Source organism: Anolis carolinensis, chromosome 3, assembly GCF_035594765.1.
Source record: "Anolis carolinensis isolate JA03-04 chromosome 3, rAnoCar3.1.pri, whole genome shotgun sequence".
NCBI lineage: Eukaryota > Metazoa > Chordata > Lepidosauria > Squamata > Dactyloidae > Anolis > Anolis carolinensis.
The window spans coordinates 250983760-251005674 of NC_085843.1; the positions used below are offsets into that span (position 1 = coordinate 250983760).

The window sequence follows — 21915 nt, forward strand, 5'->3', positions numbered from 1 at the left end:
TTGAGAATCACTGACCTAAAGGTTTCCTATTATGACTACTTAGGTCGGTATGACGTACGGCTAGCATTGTGGTGACTAAGAAATGCACTGGGCAGATCTGCTTGTCCCAATGCTGCTTTTCCCTGGGTTAAGATAACTTGGGGGAAACCCTGAATCTTGACCCAGAATCCAGGATGTCTGCCAATTTAGGGGTGTCAAGACAGCTGGGCCTGTTCCTAACATGAATTGCCCACAGATCTCTTGCAAGCTATCCCAAGCCTAGGTGGCCCAGAGATGTGTGATGTCAGTCCCTTGCCATCCCCTCTCCCAGTGTTGTAACTATCCCCAGCTGTGACAAAACTCCCTACATGCTCCTAAGCAGTCTGCAGGACCATGGCCTTTCTAAGAAAGATGGTCAGGGGGAGTTTTCCCTCTCTTCCTACCAGCCAACTTTGTACTAGTGGTTGATGTCAGCCAGTATGCTGCAAGGGTTAGTTAAGTGGGGAGTGTCACAGCTGAAGACAGCTATGTCATGTGGGAAGAAGGAGATATTTTAGATGTCTGCCCAGAGGCGCTGAACCGTTTTCAGCATAGCTAGACAATGGGGACTCTGCTGCCTCGGGCCACCAAGCAGGAACTATCAACAGTGTAGAAGGGCCTTTAGAACTTTCTCTCTCAGTGATTTCTGGAAAACATGGTAATTTAGCCTATGTTCTTAGAACTGGATGTCCAAGAATGGACCTTCCTCTCTGAAGGTCTCATATAACCTTCAGTGATCTCAGAAGGAGGAGATTTGTTGTCAGATACCCTTAATGCCTCTTCACAGCCCCTTTGGAAGTTTATATGTCCCTGCGTCATACTTGAATTCCTACTTCGGGCAGGATCAAAAAAGGATATGTAGTTGAAGTGGGGGAGACAAAATAATTGGTTCAAATGTGTGAGTAAAGCTTCTGTCTTAGTGGAACAAGAGGCATTGAGCATCCATTATTCAGAATTCTAAAATCCAAAATACTACATAGGTGGCTGAGAAAGTGATGCCTCTGATTTCCGATGGTCCAATGTATACAAACTTTGTTTCACGTAAAAAGTATTAAAATATTATATTAGATTACTTTCAGGAATATAAGGTGTATGTGAAACATAAATCAATTCTGTGTTTATACTTGGGTTCCATCTCCAGGATATCGCATTATGTATTTGGTATTTTAAAATCCATAAAAATTCAAGATATTTCTGGTTCCAAGAATTTCGGGTAAGGGATACCCAACCTGTAGTACTATAGTATATATAATAATTGGTTTTTTTAAGGTCCTTGATGATGATTTCATAAACATCCCCATAAATTCAGTGACATACTCCAGTGAAAACTAAATGGAGGAGACATAACAAGCAGTGCCAAATAAGAAAAATAAAATTAAAAAGTGCAAGAAATCATGCTGGAAGATTTTTTAAAAATTTCACATACCATAAGCAGGTACAAAAGCACTGTAATTTAGATAATAAAAAGGGTTCTTGAGAAAATAACAAGAAAGCTAGGGAAATAGTTCAGCACAAGCTACTTCAAAGCACACAGAAAAGCTTCCAAGGGAACACTCCTTAATAAAATTTACCACTGAAATTCATGGAATTACTTGCAACACATTAACTCTTACACAAATCCTTACAGGAGACTCACCCAATAAATCAACAGCTAACATATCCTTTACAAAATATATATGTAAGATGACATAAGAGAGAAATCTCAGGAGAACTGTTAGAACTAATGAGGACAATTAAAATCCAAGTTAAATATTTTTACCTTTACATATGACTGGATATATTGGTCTAATTGTTCTTCATGGAACTTGGCAACAATATCAGTGAGTACCCTGTAAAAGTAAAAGTACAGAATATGATGTAATGTGATGTGCAGAATAATTTTTCTATCTGGACTCCTTGGATCAGGAGTGGGAATCATGCAACACTTTAATTTGCAAGCCATCTTGAGACCCAGCCTTTTCTTAATGGTGGGATATAAATCAAGATGGTGATGATGTCCATACCAAAACTTTGGGGCTTCTTTAGCAAACCATGTGGATGGAAAACTACATTTTCAATTCAAAATGAATAAATAATCAAGAGATGTGCTATGTAGAAAAAACATTTCAAAAATAGTCATTCTATCTCATTCCTTAGATATTAGAGTAAGGGAACAGAACTATATGAATCCACTAGGCATGGATCCACTATAAGAACAACAACAAACAAGGGATACCTGGTCACAGCAGTTGTAACTTCATCTTCTTTATTTTGCACAAGAACCCAAAACAGCTGGTTCAGAATCACAGGAAGGAAATTTACAATCACAGAGATCTTCTCAATTTTAAGCAAATTCTAATTTAGAAACAAAACACACACAGATACATGTAAGGGGAAGTGAGCTTCTGTTGCTTCATTAGAGTTGCACATTAACATAATCTCATCAAATCAATGAATTAGACTTCACTCCAATTGTTTAGACTTCACCCATTGTTTAAAACTATCTTTAGATAGCTATATGAGTGGTAGAGTACCAAACTTGGACAACAGTTTCTAACTTCTAAATTAGTCCTAAAATTCTTGGCCTGATAATGCTTTCTCAGCTTAAGTAGTTTTAGACTTCAAGCAGTTTAAATTGGTTGCCAGTTCTGCCCACTTCTGTCAACAGATACTACCGTGCCTCAGTTACTACCCTATTGCTTATTGGAATATATTACATTAATGTTGAAACGCTGTCAGGAACAATTAGAAATACTGGCGATTACCTTGAAATCACTAGTTCTGAGATATCAAAGGAACTAGTGATTTCACTTTCTCCCATGCCAGTTTTGACAAACTCTTAATTTTTTATTTATCAATTATTTATATCTATACATCCTAACAGTTGACACTTCTCTTGTTTATGGTGGAGGGTGAGACTGTTGAGCAGGCCTGTAGCCAGGGGTGGGGGGTGGGGGTGGGTTTAGGGGTTCAAACCAGCCCTGAAATTTTTCAGGTTAAAAAAAGACCTGGTTTACTCATGAATTTTAACTGGTTAACCAAATCCCCATGCTAAGTCTATGAGATGCAAAAAAATTAAGAGACCCTCCAGGCACTATCTCAAGCAGATATTGACAGGTCTGTAGCTGGGGGGTGTTAGGGGTTCAACCCCCCCCCCCACGAAATTTTCAAAAAACCCTCTGGCTACAGCCCTGCTGCTTAGTATAAGAGAAAGAGTCTTTGAAGTTGCCTCTAGTCCTTGGAACTCCTTTAACTGAACCCTCTGGAGGCTCCGTAGATCCCTTTTCATATAGTGTTTTGTCATATGACATAAATGTTGCTTTGTAGGCACACATTCATGTTTTCCTCCAGTGATGTGAGCAGACACCAGAAAGATGAGATAGAAAATTTGAACAAGAACTGCCTATACTCATGTATAAATTATGCTCATGTGTAAGCCGAGGGCAGGCTTTGAGGCAAAAATTATTAATTCTGAAATGACCAGTGGATAATTCTGTAGAGGTCATTCTGAAGATAGGGGAAAGTGCCAGTGCAAGCTCAGGGTGCCAGCTGCCTCTTGGACTGCTATTTTCCCAGCAAGGCATTCAAAATGGCCTTTTGCCACTCTAATCAGAGAAGAAGATGGTTCCTTTTCTGATAAAAGGTAAAGTGCATTATTAACTCTGATAAAAAAGAAACCATCCTCTTCTCTGAATAGAAAGAAGAAAGTTTAGTCTGTCATGGTAGTATCTAAAATAAATATTGCCCCCCTACACCAGTGATTCTCAAACTGAGGTCCCCAGATGTTTTGGGCATTCAACTCCCAGAAATCCTAACAGCTGGTAAACTGACTGGGATTTTTGGGAGTTGTAGGCCATAAACATCTGGGGACTCCAGGATGAGAACCACTGCCCTACGCTCTCTTCCACTACAGTCCTGCTCTTGGCTTTTTTGAATAAATGAATATAATTGGCAAAAGTCTGTTGGTTATTCCCAACTACAGTAGACCAATTGAATCAGCCACTAAATGGTGAGTTAATACAAATATGGATCCCACTGATTTAATAGTTTTACTCTAGTCAGGATTGACATGATAATTCAGCCCATTGTGAGTTATGATAGTTATGAGATATGAATTAAGAAACATTTTAATGGCCTGCTAACTTTTAAGTTAATTTCTTAAAATATTTTTTACATACTGCCATGATGCTATTTAGAAATATATTGTCCATTATTATGAATCTGCTTTCAAAAAGAACAGAGTTCCTCACACTTAAAATATAGTATTACTTAGCCATCATTTGTCTCATCAGCTTACAGAGTTCCTTCATTAATACCTTGCAGGAGATGATGAAGTTCGAGGTAGGTGGTTGGGAGAGATCCCTGTTTCTTTTTTGGCACTGTTGAAAAAATCTATTCAGATATGGATCCTACAAACAGCAAATATAAGCAAGAATATTTAGCAAGAGCAATGTTGAATTGCATTTTAAATGAATAAACAGTAATAAATGGACCTGAAATGAAATGTCAGTGTAACTGATGCCAAATGCTTCAGCATCAATCTTAAAATATGTTTTCATGACAGCATCAGAGCACAATATTTCCTCCTTTTATGCATATAATCTAAGCATTCTACTGATGCACACTTTATTTTCAAGAAATAAAATAAAATACAAAGAACGTACCTGAGTATAAATTGTTGATACAACAAATGAAGACACCTTGAAGAGTGGCTTCCCACCATCTACCCATTTTATGTCATTTCCACTGTGCTGTAAGCAATAGAAGGAAAGAAAATGACAAAATCCCACTGAATTACTTGATTTGCAATAACAGCAAGTGTGACTATGTTGTTTTGTGGCCTATTAGATTTTAATGGGATCTGGAGTGGTTTTGAGTGTAGAACTGGACTCTGGGAGACCAGGGTTCAACTCAGGAAAACCACTGGGAGGCTTTTGCGAAAACATATTTAGCCTCAGAGGAAGGAAATAGCAAACCTCATCCAAATATATCTTGCCAAGAAAATCTTATGAAACAACCATCACAGTTCAAAGATGATCTGAAGGTACACAACAACAACGACAGCAACCAACATTCTAAGACACACCAGATATATGAGCAATTTTATAGTATATGAATCAGTGTCAAATTTGTAGGCTACAATTTGAGGATGAATGGCTGGGTACTTTTCCTGGCTATAGTATTTACTGTTTTAGCTACCATTTTCATTTCTGAAAATGCCCTAGGATGGAGAAGAATGCAGGTCACATGTCATAACTGAGACCATTTTTGCAGCCTCCATGTGTCCTCATGCCACCCCAGAACACAAATCGCCAAGCCCTATAGTGGGGATAATCTGAGCCCTAGATTTCTAGCAGTTGCCTATCTCTGCCCCATAAAATGGGTAGGCAACCTCTTGGATATTGCTGGACTATATGTCTCATTGTTAGGTTGCCAGCTCAGGAGGACTGTTCCAGTCCCTGAAGTTTATGGGGACACTAATCACCGATGTCTTAATATTGATGCATGATTCATATTGTACCTCATTTTGTCAGTGTCATATTTACTAAACATAAACTTTCTTAAGAAATCCAAGTGCATGTAAAAGATTCACATGCAAATACCCATTACATTATTCACCACACGATGGATGGCTTACCATTTTTGTAAGCATAAATTAACACAGGTAGTGATTTACATTATCACATGAACTCTACATGGTATAACCTGTGTGGAAGTGTGTGTGTGTGAGAGAGAGAGAGAGAGAGGAGAGAGACAAAGAGAAGAAAGAAATGAGATGAGATACATAGTGTGAGAGGAGTGAAATTTACTTCCACACTCAACTATATGTAATAAGTAAGCTACTTTACCATCATGTCATTGAAGAAATGTGCTTTGTTATGGCAGAGGAGCAACTGTGTAAACTACAAAATACCTTTCCAGTTGCAGGATCCTGAAGGCTTAGATAACCGGGAGGCAGGCTGGTTGCCACTGGTATGTTATGTTCTTGAGATGTTAGCTGGTCCTCTTTTAACAAAGGGAGCCAAGCATATCCCACTGTAACCAAAAAGAGATATTATCACTGTAGCCCTTTGTTTTGTTTGAATAAGAACCCAAATTAAACAAAGTAACCAGAGAAATACTGTAGCAATTGTACTAAATAATTGACCCAAATTCTAATAATATATATGTATAGAAATAATGCAAGTTATGGACATTCGAACAACAAAGTACCTGATGTTTCCAAAGCTTCTTTCTTTTTGGCGTTAGCTTTTGCATTTATGTCACAGGTAACATGGTAAAATGAAAATAGAATGTGATGTTTCTTGTGGATCTGAGTAGGTAGCTCAATTTTCACCTGAAATGAAAAAGGTTTCATATATCAGGTTAAATGGATTCCAATACTAGCAAAAAAAAGAAAAGAAAAAAGGACTTGTTTGATCACAGTTAACTTAGTCTTATACCTAATTATCTTACTATTTCCTAAAGCTCGGTTCAAAAAGATGCTGCTCTTTTTTATACTGAGAAAGAACATATTATTCATCCAGGGCATATATGTCTACAAATTCTACCTTGTTGCTGAGTGCAATTACTTTAAAAGAGACAGACACTATTTGTGATCTCAGAAGACTGCCAAAAATATCACCATATGCTGAACTACTTTCAAAAGTAAGTTTAAATCATAAGCCACATAAACTACTCCAGGACACATTAAGAGTCTTGATTTTGTAAAACTTACATTAAGTGAATCTATTCATTAATTTGTATCTGGTAAGAGAAAGGAAGGACTTACCTCATCATAGAAATCAGGGTTCTGTGAATGATGTAACACAGCTGTGTATGCTGCTGATGTAAAGGGTGGTCCACCTGGCTTCCCATAGATACACTATTTGGAGAGATCATGCTTTAAATTTTACAGTTATGTTGTGAACTACTGAAGTTTGTGATCCTTTATTGTTCTCTCCACTTAAATTAGCTTACATTTCCTGCCCATTAAATTAGCTTACAGAGTCCTGCCCATTCTTCAAATCCTTTTAAAAACACTGCAAAATGAGGATTTCTAACTATTTCCCATGATATTTGTCATTATAATATACAAAACTATATAATGCTATTCACATTTTAAAATGGACATGAGTGGAATCATTTCTGTTGTAGAGTTTCCATTTGCAATATGTTTGACCCATATGACCAATTTAATCCATCTTTACTCACCCTCACTGGCTTGGCTCCTTCTTCATCTGAGTTTTTAAATTCAACACAGATAGTTATATTCCTTGCCTGCAACAGAAAGGTGCAAATGGAATCACTAGCTCATAAAACTACACACAAATTAAACAAATGTCAATTACACAAGGCTTTGTTCCAAATGTGGTATTTTGCAGCCATGTTCAGAGAAAATCTCAATGGCATTATGAAGCCAGAGAAGAAAATAATGTGGAAAAATTTAACTTGATGTGAGCTGGATTATGTGTACAGTGCAGAAAGCAGACCATCCAGGTACTAGTCTTTGTATTATCATTTACATCTAAAAGATAACAAAATGCAAAATATTTTTTTAAGATTAATTTGTAAAAATTTAAAGCTGCAATTTGTTAATGTTGAAAACAGATTAATTTCATCAGCTTGCATTGAAGCATATATGACAGACAGATTTTGATGAAAAAGTGGTAAAAGGCTATGCTGATATTACTATGTTGTAGCTGCTTCTCTGTCACTATCAGCTATTGCTTAAAAGATGAAAAAACACTAACTTGTATTGAGAAATTTCAAGTAAGTATAATTTTTAAATTGAGAAAATCTACTAGCATTGTACCAATCTGAATGCAATCAATATGAAAATTAACAGAATATGCATGCTTGGATTTCCAAAGATCAACAGAGTTCAAAAGTATTCTATATGCATAATTAACTAGTGGTTAATGCATTTGAACCTGCAGTGAATGGCTGATTATTGAGTTCCAATGGGCAATTAAATCATCATTCAGTTTCTCCAGAAGTCAGATTCTTCTGTGTGAGTAAAAGGAAACAAAGCATTCCAAAACTGCTGCAAATTTTTCCTAAGGACTGAAAGCTACTTGTGCCTTCTCAAGGGAGTAAAATCTTGAATGTATTTACAGGGGAGTAAATCCCATTGAACTCAGTGAAAACTACTTCTACATAAATGTTAGGCATGTGTGACTCGGCAAAAACTTCTGCCATTTTCGGTCCCATTTTTGGCTGCCCCCCCCCCCCATTTTGTTTACTGGGAAGTTCCCAAAATCATGAGAGGGGTTCTGTTTTTAATCCAGTAAGATTTGGTCCATTGGTGCCAATGGGGAAACTTTAGAGGCTCATTCCTCTGCCATTTTAGGATGAAACTTGCCTCGGTTGTAGGCCACATTTATGACTACAAGCCTGCCAAGTTTCAAAACGTTTCACCAATCCATTGATTTTTGGGAAATTTGTAAAGCTTTTACCATAACTTAAAAATGCACACACAACACACACAAGGGGATTTTGGGAATTGAAACCCCAAGAATGGACACAGTCAACTATTCCTCTGATTGGCTGAGAAAGAAAGTGAGATCATACCTTGTTGAAGCATTTTTGACTATCGTATTTTAGATGTTTGGGATAGATATATATTTGGTTTTTATATACTCTGTAAGTCTGGGAGTACTTTGTCGATTCTTGAACAAATTCCTCTACTTCTACTGTAGGTTGATGCTCTTTAATATCATTAAATGGCTTGACTGGAATGAAAGATGATGTTACACAATCTTGAAAAAGAAGAAAGAGAAAAATAATATACTTAAGTCTTAATTATTCAGTCTTTTAAAATTATGGACTACAGTCTATGAAGTCTAGTAAACACAACATGGCTAGTATCCTATAAGTTACTCCCAAAATGTTGAATGATTAGTCAACACTTTTGTAAATTCCACTGATTCAATGAGACTACTCTAGTTAAAGCTCACTTAGACCCATATATTCTTATATCCCAATGAGCAGCTATATTATAATTTGAAGATCAAATTAATTAAATCTATTATTACTTTCTGGCATATATATATATATATATATATATATATATATATATATATATGAATTTCTGGAGAAGACACAGAGGTGTAGGGGAGAGAAAAGAGAAAGGGAGCTGGACCAATTTAATGCTGGATTTATGCAGACAACATATTATCTTAAAATATCTGCCTTAGTAAGGATTTAAAATATAAAATATTTTAACCAATGCACAACAGTGTAATTTATGTATCATTAAGTTGTACAGTTCCATCAAACTAGCATGTAAAGATGCATACTGCACTAATGGAGTCCTGACAGGTCCTATACAATGGCACAGAAGGAAATATGAGTGACATATTCTTCTTTGCCACATGTTTTGAGGTTTTGTGCCAAAACAAGGGATATTTTCCACTCAGATGAATCACCATCTCACAAGGCTTTCAAGTACATGAGGAGGAAATAGTGAAATAGTCATGCTTTCCTTCCTGCCACTTCTAATAATCTAATAATCATTTTATCAATGGATTTTTATTCTCCATATGAATGGTCAATATGGATCAGATGCCAGCATGCCAATGGTGGAACCTGGAAAAGGTGACTTAAAAACTACAACTCCCACCACCCTGAATTCCCCAGCTGTTGTTGCAAGCCAGTAATTCAAAATCTTATCTCCTACAAAAGCTCTGTTCCTAAATATCACATCTAGAAACAATTAAAAAGTGCCAATGTTTTTAAAAAGCACTAGCTGTTATTTTTAAAAAACCCAATTCCTAATAATAATGGTAACATTTTTAAAAAGTTATAATAGGGGATCATACTTGGGTGCTCCAAAGGTACACAATCAACAGTGATTTCTAAACTGCCAGGGATGGTCTGAATTTTATTGATCTTGTCTGCTCTGAAAACATAAAGAAAAAATATTTTAGGTTGTAGATATTGACAAGAAGAAGAACAGCTAAATGTAACCTACAGCCCAAACATAATGTGAAATATAATTTTTAATTTTGAAAAAACATTAAATGAGTGACTTCATCTAGGAGAAACATAATAGATTGCAGGTTATAAAGATGCCTTAAAAATTTGTGTGCATGAGAGAAAATGTTGGCTTTGAGAACTAGTTTTATCAGCCAAACACAAATGCAATAGATTCAAGTCCATTTGTTCAAGGACTGCTGTTTTGAACTTTAAAAAATATAAAATTACAGAGGAATAGTGGAACTAGAAACAGAAAAATTGAAATATATTCGCAAAACTCCAGCACACCATTGGTTGAACAAAGCCAATGATTTCCTGGCACACTAACATATACATAACTCCAGTTACCATCCCTGTCTCATGACAGCTCACTTGGCCACTTTATCATCTCTTTTTTGGTTCTCAGTCAGCATCACACTACTTTCCAGTAACCTCTCCACCACTCATGTGGTTATCTACTCACTTTGGCTTTGGACAATGTCTTTCTTTTTGTCTTTTTCCCCAATATCCATTAATACTGAACTTGACACATCATCACCATAGCCGTAATTTTGCATTTCTATTGCTAGTCAAACATACATCTTCCTCACAAACATCTGCTCCTAGGCATTTCATTCTACCCACCTGATCAAGTAGCCTTAGGTCTATGAAAGTTTATGTTACCAGCTTCTTTCTCTCAGTTAATCTCAAAGGTGCCACAAGATCCAGATTATGCAACTATAACTTTGAATTCCACATCCCCAAATCTCTTGATTACCAGCCCTGTATGAAACCTGAACCAAGGTCCAACAAATAGCTTATAAACCTTGCTTCATCAAACTGTTATAAATTAAATGAGCACACAGGGGAGAGCTTCAAAAGGAAAATTAGACTTTAATGACACTAAGCAGTTATTCAATAAAAGAAATATTGAGTCTAGGACTTGCATTTAATTCAAACCAACTGGTAGTCCATTAAATATATTTGTGCATATTTAATTCTCACCCTTCTCACACATTTTTTCATTTCAATTAAAATATATTTTATGCAGAAGTGCAATCAATTGGGAATTAAATTTGTTATAGCAGTAAAGACTTTGCCAGGATTCCTGGAAAAATTGCTGGAAGATCAGGTTTGACAAAATATTTGACTAATATGAAAAACATTCCATGCAATATAGTTACTTTGGCCCTCAGGGTTTTTTGTATGTGTGTGTAAACAAAGCTATTATAGCAAAGTAGTTAGTTCAACACTATGCCCATGCACACCTTCAAGCAAAGATTCCATACCTTCTGTATTCTGCAACGAGTTTCATTAAGTCATCTGTTGAAATTTTGCTGCTTTCTTGCCTGAACAAAGGTGAGAACCTTGAATCTCTATCAATATTTCCCTGATTATCTTTAAAGACTGGCCTGTAGTGGGGAGAAACAACATACTAGATGAAATTTTTTCAGTAAATGCCTTTGCAGTATAACCATTTCCAAAGCTTTAAGAATTTCAGGATAGACTTTTCAAAGGAATTGTAATTTCTTTTCATATAAAGCATCCACTTTCATCTACTTTTAAAACTAATTTCACCATTTGATATTTAAAAAAACCAAACGTTATGTTGAAATGAAATGCAATCTGCTTGGTTTTTTAGTAATTCCCCACTCATGTATGTTTAATTCAATAACGTAGTATGTTTCCAAGTAGTCCAACAACATTCACATCTCATGTTAGATAATGTGGTAATACTAAAAATTAAATGGAAAACTATCTAGCTTCTTGGTCCTATGACCAAACATATATTTACATGAAAATAAGCTTCAATGATCACCCAGGATTGACTTCTGAGCATACATTCATAGCACATTTCTTACAGGGAAAAAGAGTGTCTGGCTCTCTAGATTACTGCTTCTTAAACTGTGGGTCCTGACCCCAAATGTGGTCTCCTTAGCTCAATATTGGGGTTGAGAAAAAATTGGCAACAAAGAAGATTTCTGAACACCACTCATCTATTAGAAGCAATGTGCAGTGTTTACAGTGGACTTGGCAGAAATGATTCATCTGTACCTTTATAAAAAGAAAAATCAGCCTGTTCAGCAAGTCTTGTAAATGCTGATTTATCATCAATAAATGACTGATTTTTTCATTGATTGTATATATCTATATACCTGGGGTCATGTAAAATTTTACCATGCAGAAAAGAGGGGTCACAACTAGAAAATGTTTAAGAAGCCCTGCTCTAGATGAACCGCAGCTTCCAATTGACCATGCAGGCTAGAGGATTCTGTGGTGTTGCTGTATGTGGGGAGGACTTGTAGTCCAAGCTCTGCAAAAGGATTGTCATGGCAAGAGAATACACATAAAGGGCATCGTCCATATTTGAGGGTGAAGGGTTAATTACTCCACTTGTTAAACAACTACAAATCCTTTCTTGCTGATTGACAACAAAACCTTCCTTGTTCAATTAGATTCTCATTATGACTCAGGAATCCAGCAGTTGCTTAAACACAGAGTCAGAGGTTAAGGAACTAGTAGTGCCATCAGCTATATTGGCTGAGTTTGTTGTCCAAATAAGTCACTTTTCCAAGCTCTGAATAATTTACACTAGCCCTAACAGACACTCTATTATTGCAAGTTTGTAAGATATATTGCAGCTTGAATTCCAAAACCATTTGTATGAGAATAATAGAAATGGAAGGAAGAAAGATATATGGAAAATATTTGTGGGGAAACCAGCCTTCCAAGTACAAATCATATTTGCAAACTATGGCAGCTGTGGTAGGAATATGAGAATGGGAGGCTGACTTGTCACATTGTAATTCTAATGCATGTTGTAATTATTGTCTCTGCATACAGCTCAAAGACCAGGGCACACAGATGCCTTCTGTGGCAGAAATGAAGGGCAATTCCAGGCTGCAAGGCTGATAAATTCTCAGATGTGGGGTACTTGAAAAAACCTAAAAATTACACTACAGTTTCTGTCTGTTTTAAATTAGAACAGTTAAAAAAAAAACCTTCATGTGAAATGGGACTAGTGCTAATGCCAGAATTTAAAGAAATGGAAAGCACAGTCATAGTCCAAGGTTTCTGTTTTTCATCATAGTCATGGCACCTCTTGTGCAATGTGTTCTGTGTGTCTAGTAGAAATATCTATTTATAGACTGTTGAGATTCCTAGGGTGCAATCTACTGCATTATCCTCAATCTAAGACAAATCTATGCACTACAGGAAATAGAGTCTGGATATATGAATGAGGTATTGATCTCTGTATGTTCAATGGTACTGAAGTTAGATGGAGTGCTCACAGCACATGAACTATCTTCATCTATAGTCTGGTCCTTTGCCTCTCTATGATGTACTAAAATAGGGTTGGGTATGAGATGTGAGTATTTGACACAGCAATGCCACTCACTGAGATGTTCTGTAGCAGTGGCTCCCAATCTTTGGACCTCCAGGTGTTTTGGACTTCAGCTCCCACAGTCCCTAACAGCTGGTCAGCTGGCTAGGATTTCTGGGAGTTGAAGTCCAAAACACCTGGAGGTCCAGAGGCTGGGAACCACTGCTCTATAGAACGTTTCAAACTAATCTGCATTCTAACCCAGTAAACATGTGAGATTTGCAGAGATCTGTCACAGTCATTTAGGTGGCTATAAAGTATCAGCTTTACTCTGTATGCATACAGAGGGAGGGTGAACTTTGAAATGAAGGCTGTTGTTGTTTTTATTTATATGCCACTTTTTCTCTCTTAAAAGAGTCTGAAAGTGTACAAGTTGTGCATCTCTAATCTGGAAATTGAAAAAAAAACCCCAAATTCTCCAAAATCCAAAACTTTTTGCTATCAGCTGTCTGATTTTTCCTTCAAAGTGGCAGCTTTGGCACTCTGGCTTATTGATTTGCAAGGTAGAAGCAGGTTGCTGTTGGGCTTTTGGAGAGAGAGGCTGGCAAGAGACAGAAGAGCTGCAAGACTGGAGAAAGTGAAATGTCATGAGACATAGATATGTGCTAAGCACTAGCTTGGATTCCTATCATTTCACAGATCCCATCTCTCTCCAGTCTTGCAGTTCATAAACAACACAAGTAGCAAACAAACAAGATGAGAGACTGAACATTAAGATGAATACACACAAGGATCTGTGAAATGGTGGGATGTGTGAGTTCATGCTGAGCAGTATGCTTGGATAAATGAATTCTGTATTTCCACTTGGGTACCATCAATAAGATATCCCATTATGTATATGCAAATACTCCAAAATTTGAAATGTAAAAACAGTTCTGGCCCCCAGCATTTCAGATAAGGGACACTCAATCTGTATTAACAAAAGTTAATAATGTGACCAATGAAAAACAACAGGAATTTTCTAGAAATTCAAGTCACTATTGCTACCAGAAGTCTATTACTACATCCTATTGTAATTTGTGTCCCATTGACTCAAACTTAAATTGATAGAACAAAATAAAAAGAAGCTGGTAATTTCTGCTCAAGTTATATGACTGATGATGTAGTGGTGAAAGTAACCACTTCTGTAGTGTCTATTAGTATCAGAAACTTATAAAAACTAGCATTTTGTAAGCAATTACATACCGTACAGACCAAGCAAAGGGCATCCGATACTTTCCCAACTTGCTGCAGAACTGTTTGTTCGATTTTAACACTTTCTGAGCCCACTAAGCAAACAAGCAAGGAAAGAAAAAGTTAATTACAGGGCAAATATAACCAGAAATCCCATGTAGATGCTATCTTCTTGAGAGTTTTCAAAGGGCTTTAATTATTCACAAAAATAAAATATCAACAAAATAACTTTCCAGCACTTATGATTTCTACAAATAGTGGACAATTAGAAGTCCACCACATAAGAGCTTCAGAGGGTCTTGTAAGCTATGTAGCCCAGCCATTTGTTTGATGCATGAAATCAAGAGCTAGAACATCCAAAAAGGATGGCTGTATACTCTCTGTTAGAAGACCTCCATTGAAGGACAGTCCAAACACTCCCTTAAAAGACTGGTTCTATTATACTGATCTCTCAGATGAATCTAATGCATCCTCAGAGAGAAGGAACAGATTTGCAATATCCGGTATATTAGCTGATCAGCTTAAACTGCTTAGATATTGCAGTCCTTTTTACTTCCATTAAAGGTGATGAAAACATTCTTAGTGATTGGAATGGAATAAAAATAAGTACATGCAAGGTTTTCTACAGTTAGAAGTCCATTACAGTTCTACAGATTGCTGAAGCAATCTTCTGTGATGCATTTTCACTTCAATGGTTGATTTCTCCCCTAGGATGCGAGAGGTGTTTATCTGTCTCTTACATTACCTTGTTGGAGTCTGGATTCCTTATGTAAGGTTCTGCACTAGCAGCAATGTTTCCCATGAGCACTTTTTCAATTTTTGCCACCAAAACAATTTCAGAGTGCGGGTTACTTATGGAAAAAACTGCCTGGGATTAGAAGAGAAAACTCATGAAAGATAGCAGAATTGGAGACCTCAGAAAACAAACTGTTTTAATAATCAACAGCTCCTGTGAACTCAAAATATAGATAAATGCTTTACCCTATTCAGTGATCTGGGCTTGGCATTTTTAAATAGCCTTCACTACATATAAATATTATTTGCTAAGTTTGAGTGAAATGCTGTTAAAGGTACCCAAAAGGCCCTCCTCTCAAGGGAGAATGCCTGTTGAACTTTGTGAACGATCACTGCAGGGGTCTATCTTACTCTGTAGAGTTCTCTATGTGCACTGGCTCAATGTTACAGAATCATGGGAGTTGAAGTTTTCCAAGGTCTTTATCTTTCTCTTCTTAACAGTGACAATGCCTTGCCAAACTACAACCCCAATGATTCTATAACCTTGAGCCATGGCACTTAAAGTGGTACCAAATTGCATTAATTCTGAAGTATAGACACACCCTTGACACCTCTTTATAAGCAGGTAAACTAACATACCTCTCCTTTTTGTGAATATATTATTCAGACAAAACTACTATATGGGTGGACTGAATGCGGGTACCATACCATTTTGTGACATTCATTTCATTTACTATTTTGTGTTTTAATGCCCCAAAAGCAAATATTTACATGGTTAATCAACTTCTAGTTAAAAGAGCCCCCGGTAGTGCAATGGGTTAAACCCTGGTGCTGGCAGGACTGCTGACCAAAAGGTCAGCAGGTAGAATTCAGGGAGCGGGGTGAGCTCCTGTCTGTCAGCTCCAGCTCCATGAGAGAAGCCTCCCACAAGGATGATAAAACATCAAACATCCGGGCATCCCCTGGACAACATCCTTGCAGATGGCATATTCTTTCACACTAGAAGTGACTTGCAATTTCTCAAGTCACTCCTGACACGAAAAACAACAAACAAAAAACCTTCAAGTTACCTGCTTAGGGTACTTTAACCATTCTTCTGGAAACCCTTTAACCTGTGGTTCTTCTTCTTTGGTGCCAACAATCCCAATAGTTCCATTTTCTATTGAAGGCGAAGAATTGGATATCATCTGCCTAACAACAGTATGATTTAAGTCCACATGGAAATCAGCAGAAAGCTTTCTGTTGTCCTTTGTATCAAAAAGAGCCACACTCACAAAGAAAGGTTCTATCTACAAACAAAGAGCAGAGAAAATGAATACAGTTAAAAATCAGAATAAAATATGCTAGTACAATATGCATATTGACTCTGGATGTATATTTTAAAGGGGAGGGGATATTATATTTGATCAGAATGTGATGTCTGCAAACATGCCCAGTGTAACTTCTTGTCAATTTTCTTTGGCTCACTTTCAGTTGTTGCAATATGATAATGGGGATAAGTTGGCTGGACCATCTAGACATATGGCCCCCAATTTAGCAGATACATCCTTGAGTCTAGAGCAGCTCCAGAGCACAAATACCCCCAGAATAACCTGCTCTGCATAGATGTGCCTTGAACTGCAGCTTTTAATCAATGCCTTGGTAGAATTAGAGTGAATACCAAGCATTTTATATAGCAGTAGCTATTAGCTGAGCCTTAAGCAGTAGGGTATTTTATATAGCACTACATCAGCTTAATGCATCTCCACAAGTGTATCTAACTAATGTGCATTGTCTCAAAGATGAGATTATAAAGCAGCAAAACAATTTTTGAGCTGGCCTAGATAATCCATCTTGCACCTAAAATATACACAGCTCTGGAAATTCTATTGATTCTTCTACATTTTTGTGAATGTGCCCCACAACTGTTCAGCTTCACAATTTTACAAAGAGAATCCAAATAGGCTTTTTAACAGAGAATTCTATGGTTTTATACATAAGAATAAGAAATACAGAGATGCATTTGTGACAAATGAATGAATGGAACTATATGTTCAAAACAAACATCTTATTTACAAAATACAGATTACAACAAACTGATTATGCAATAACAAAGCTGAATAAATGAAGCATTCCCTCTGGCTGTCTATATAATATGTAATTCAAAGGATGGGGAAAATAGGCACGTTCAGTTCAAGATCAATGCATAGAAGCTGAAAGAGAATAAACTTGCTAGTAGTTCAAAGATTCTGAGAAATGACATTAAAAAGCTTGATTTATATTTTATATTATGTATATTGTATTATATTTTAAAGAACTATGTTAAGTATAACTGGTAAATGGAATTTCATTTAAATTAAAGTAGTAAAGCAAATAGTCCTGAGGCTATGGTCAGACAATTATAGCCATAATTTTGGCATGGAGTGAACTTACATCTGTTTATATTGTAGTTGGTTCATTATATTTATGTCCTGATCTGAAATCTGATGTCACAAGCTTCTTTATTATTATGACTAGAAACTTGCAAGTCTCTACACAACAGAGTTTGATTAAGGCAGACCCACTCAGTCAATTTTAAACTATTAATTTTAAATTTACATTTTATTTACATTTTATTAGTATTGAGGTATTAATGTTTGTTCTATGTTTTAATACATGTATTTTTATGATTCTTTGTTTTAGCTATGCATTTTAACTACCGTAGGTGAGCAAAGCTAGTAACAAATAAATGATGATGATGATGATGATGATGATGATGAAATTGGATGATTATGGCAAAAGAGAACAACACTGGTACCAATAGTGGTTGATGCTCTTCCAAATTCCAAGAAATTTAAAAAAGCATTTGAAAAGTCTTAATTTGGACAGAGCATCATCCACATACTGGAGAAGACAGGACTTCTAGGAACTGCACACATACTACAAAAATACCTCTAATATCTGAGGCCCTTGGGAAGAGACAGATATTCAGAGGTGAATCCAGACACTTGGATCTAATGTGGTATGCTATATTGGTATGCACATGTAAATATAATAATAATGGCAAGCAAGGCAATTTGCATCACTACTTTTAGCAGTTTTAGCTACAGATAATGAATGCATCCTTCCAAAAGCATAGTGCAGTTATTCGATGTTGCTAATATAAATTGTCCCTGTTTGATTTGTTCTTATTTCATATACAAATAAATTAGCAGAAAAGTAAAACACACACAATGAAATGTCTTATTTTTATTAAACCTTCATAAGAAGCATTGGATCATGCTTTTGTGGAAATGAAACTCTATACCTAAATCTCTATGCACTATCTTCAAACTTACATTAGTAATTGGGTCGTTTTCATTGTCAGAAACACAAGCTTGCAGGTTGAGATTGAGGGATTTGCACATTATCATGATCCGCTTTGTATCCCTCTCCTCAAATGGTTTGAGCCATGAACCTGTTCCTGTGAAGTCCTTTCTGTGAGGATTCAAAGCCTACAATGAAGACAATTAGATATTTAATAAAGAGTACCAATATGAAAAATGTTCCAAGGGTCATACTTTTCTGGAACAGAACAGTATCATCAGCGACTCTGTGACAGTCAACAGTATTTTCATATCCTGGAAAAGTACTTTAATAAAAAAACCCAATTGTAATAGAATGTACAAAGACAAAACAATAATAGTGAAGTTATTGGTCTCTTACTGAGCATTATAATCATGTCTAGCCTACCATATCTGACTATTTCAGAAAATACTTACAGAAATATCAGGATCTAGGGAGAACAGATTTAGTCGGTCTGTATTTCGAGATGCTCTGACAGTTTCTTCTGTTTCTGTGAGGTACTGTAACAATAGGCAAATGACATAAAGGTATTTATGCTTCTGATATGAGAGCTATTTCCCATAAAACAAAGGAATCTCATTGTTTCTGTATTCTTCTCCAAAACAAAACCATTTAAAGCAGTATTTTCCAAATCAGATCACCAAGTGAATTTCCATGACTCAATGCGGATTCGAACCCGAGTCTCCCAGTGTCCTAGTCCAACACTCAAACCACTACACCATGCTGGCCATCACTCATTTTAACATTAAGAAATTTAAAAGGATAAATGTAGGCTAATCAACACAATGAAGGACTCTGATTTTCCAGAAAACTCAAACCTAAAGAATATACATCCCAGTCTTTTTATCCATTTGTTAACAGCTAAATATTGCAAATGAATGTGAGAGGTATAGGTATAACTTCAGTGATGCCACATAACAATTCCCCATAAGCACTGTGGCTGGATAGTCCTAGTTAACTTCTTGGTCTAGACTAAAGAATTTATCAATCAACAAAGCCATGCTCCTCTGCTCTCCACCTTAACATTTCCTTATGTGGTTATGTCGCAGACCCACTATCTAGCTTTTCCCAGCTTCTTTTTGATATCTAAACCTTGGATCAGAATTTAACACAGTGTTTCCCAGCCTGCGGGTCTGCAGCCCACCAAATAAGGTCCGAAAGACATGCGGGGAAAATTGGCACCATGGGTGCATGCTGCCGTTGGAGGAGAGCGAAAGAGAGGAGGAGTGGGAGAGAAGGAAGGAAGGAGCTCTAGATTATTAATATGGTTTTCAGTGGGTGAGCAGATGGCAACTACTGGATGGCATATGTTTTGTATCAGAAACTAGAGCTGACGTGGTCTATCCAATGCAATTTTCTGAATCTGAAGGTTGGGAACCACTGAATTAGCCAAAAGAATTGCACAGCCCTGATGTATCTTATTAACAGCACTTTTGTGTTGCCTATTAATTAAAAAATGTCATCTAGAAGTTTTGAAAAAGCATGAGAAAGCCATCAAGTCTTAAAATAAAATATGGATATAAAATATTAAATGATTAAACACAGGAAACAGTAATGCATTCTAAAGGCACTTAAAACTAGAATGTCATGGAAAATAAAAAGGCTTCTAACTGGCACAAAAAGATCAGAATGTGATCATCAAGTGACAGTCTCTAGGGATGCTAATGATAAATAAACAGGCAGGGCAGTGTTAAATAAATTGAACAGGTGTGTTCTGCTCTATGGCATATTACTCACAATACTATTCTAATAGTTCATAACCTTATGCCAACCACATAGATGATTCCACAGTAGTCAAAATGCCATTCTGAATGGCTTTGAAATGATTCATCTCACTCAGTTTCTGACAAGCCTAATTGCTTATGTCCAGTTGGTAGCCTTGGTCTTTCCAAAATGGGATGACAGTTGTTTCTTGTAAAATGGTTCCAATCTATTCTTCTGGACACAAGTAATAGCCAAAGCTGGTTGGTGGGACCAAAGCACAATGTCCTACTACAACTGAGTGATCACGGTTTTGTGCCACTGTAAGCCTTTATCTGTTAATTTTGGAACACAGATGCAAATGTTCAGCTACAACATCAGCTTAGATACAATACAAGAACAAAGCCACACTGATATTGTCAATGTGACTGTATATGAAGCACTTAGAGATTTTTTTTTAACAACAATAATGTCTTACTTTAGAGAAATCTGGATGCAAGCTATTCTCTGAAGAATCAGTTTCCTCTGGTGGGCAATCATAATTTGTTAACAGGTCTTCTGAATCTGAAATTACGAATAATGCATGAGTGGACATTAGCCTCTTCCTAAATGTTTAGAAGTGAGTATGATACACACTATGGTATCAATGTGGTTCAGTCCTGACATTAGCAAGGACTTTTATATAAGACATACTTTGATGGTTTTCCATTGTGCATGCTTAGTTGCTCGACAGAGAAAAAAATGAAGCAACTTTGTTCCAGAACTCAACATGCACATAGGGCTCTATGGGTGTGAGTGGAAGAATAAAAATAGAAACACTTTAAATAATGTTTTAATCAAAAACTGTGAGCCCAGGACTGTGATTGTCACAAAAACTTTTCAGCAAGAGACTATCTCTGCAGATCTCAAGCTATGTTGAACAAATGCTGTTATCCTCTTGTGGAAATATGACTCATTTATAAAGCACATCATAGACTATATCATGGTCAAAGGAAAGCACTACGAGAGCATTGACTCCTCCATTGGGTTTCTTTTGATGCAAATGCATTTTGCATCATAGTAGTGAGTTTTTATCATGAAAAGACTCTTAAACCAGAGTGCAATCAGTTTGTGGTTTCCTGCTGTAACAGATAAATGAAATGGAAACTAAGCAATAAAAATGCATTTGCCATCACTCACCATGTACCAGTTTATGTTGTGGTATTCCCACAAACTCTATAGGGAGCTGAATATTTAAATCTACAACTTTAACCAAGATTAATCGTATGCTATTACAGACCCAGAGCCGGCCCTAGGTATTTTTCAAGTGTAGGCGAACAGAATTTTGGCGCCCCCCCCCCCCAAAAAAAACCACTGAAAAATAAAAGTGTTGGATAAGCGAAAATGTTGGATAATAAGAAGGGATTAAGGAAAAGCCTATTAAACATCAAATTACATTAAGATTTTACAAATTAAGCACCAAAACATCATGTTTTACAAGAAATCAACTGAAAAAGCAGTCTCGACTGCGCCCCGTATGTTTTGCGCCCGAAGCGACCGCTTAATTCGCCTCATTGTTGGACCGGCTCTGTACAGACCCTACCATTTCATCATAGGGATTCAGAGCTATGACTATTTCAGGAGATCGATACAAGATCTTTAAAAAAGAGAGACATAAATATGATGGCTGAAATACTTACATC

The 21915-nt window shown here is 36.6% G+C and overlaps 1 protein-coding gene across 12 annotated transcripts in view; it reads right to left on the reverse strand.

The window, feature by feature from the left end:
• dock10 (dedicator of cytokinesis 10) overlaps positions 1-21915 on the reverse strand; it is a 210030-nt gene that overhangs the window by 55877 nt on the left and 132238 nt on the right. For all 12 annotated transcript variants that reach the window (XM_062976588.1, XM_062976587.1, XM_062976590.1 and 9 more), the window contains exons 9-25: positions 20712-20797; positions 18949-19032; positions 18526-18681; positions 16300-16518; positions 15240-15362; positions 14507-14589; positions 11226-11348; positions 9801-9880; positions 8551-8738; positions 7192-7257; positions 6770-6862; positions 6211-6334; positions 5912-6033; positions 4662-4748; positions 4314-4406; positions 2234-2352; positions 1778-1847 (exon numbers count right to left, since the gene is read on the reverse strand). In XM_062976588.1, coding sequence (XP_062832658.1) covers positions 1778-1847; positions 2234-2352; positions 4314-4406; positions 4662-4748; positions 5912-6033; positions 6211-6334; positions 6770-6862; positions 7192-7257; positions 8551-8738; positions 9801-9880; positions 11226-11348; positions 14507-14589; positions 15240-15362; positions 16300-16518; positions 18526-18681; positions 18949-19032; positions 20712-20797 — 1916 coding nt within the window. The remainder of the gene's footprint in view (positions 1-1777; positions 1848-2233; positions 2353-4313; positions 4407-4661; positions 4749-5911; positions 6034-6210; positions 6335-6769; positions 6863-7191; positions 7258-8550; positions 8739-9800; positions 9881-11225; positions 11349-14506; positions 14590-15239; positions 15363-16299; positions 16519-18525; positions 18682-18948; positions 19033-20711; positions 20798-21915) is intronic.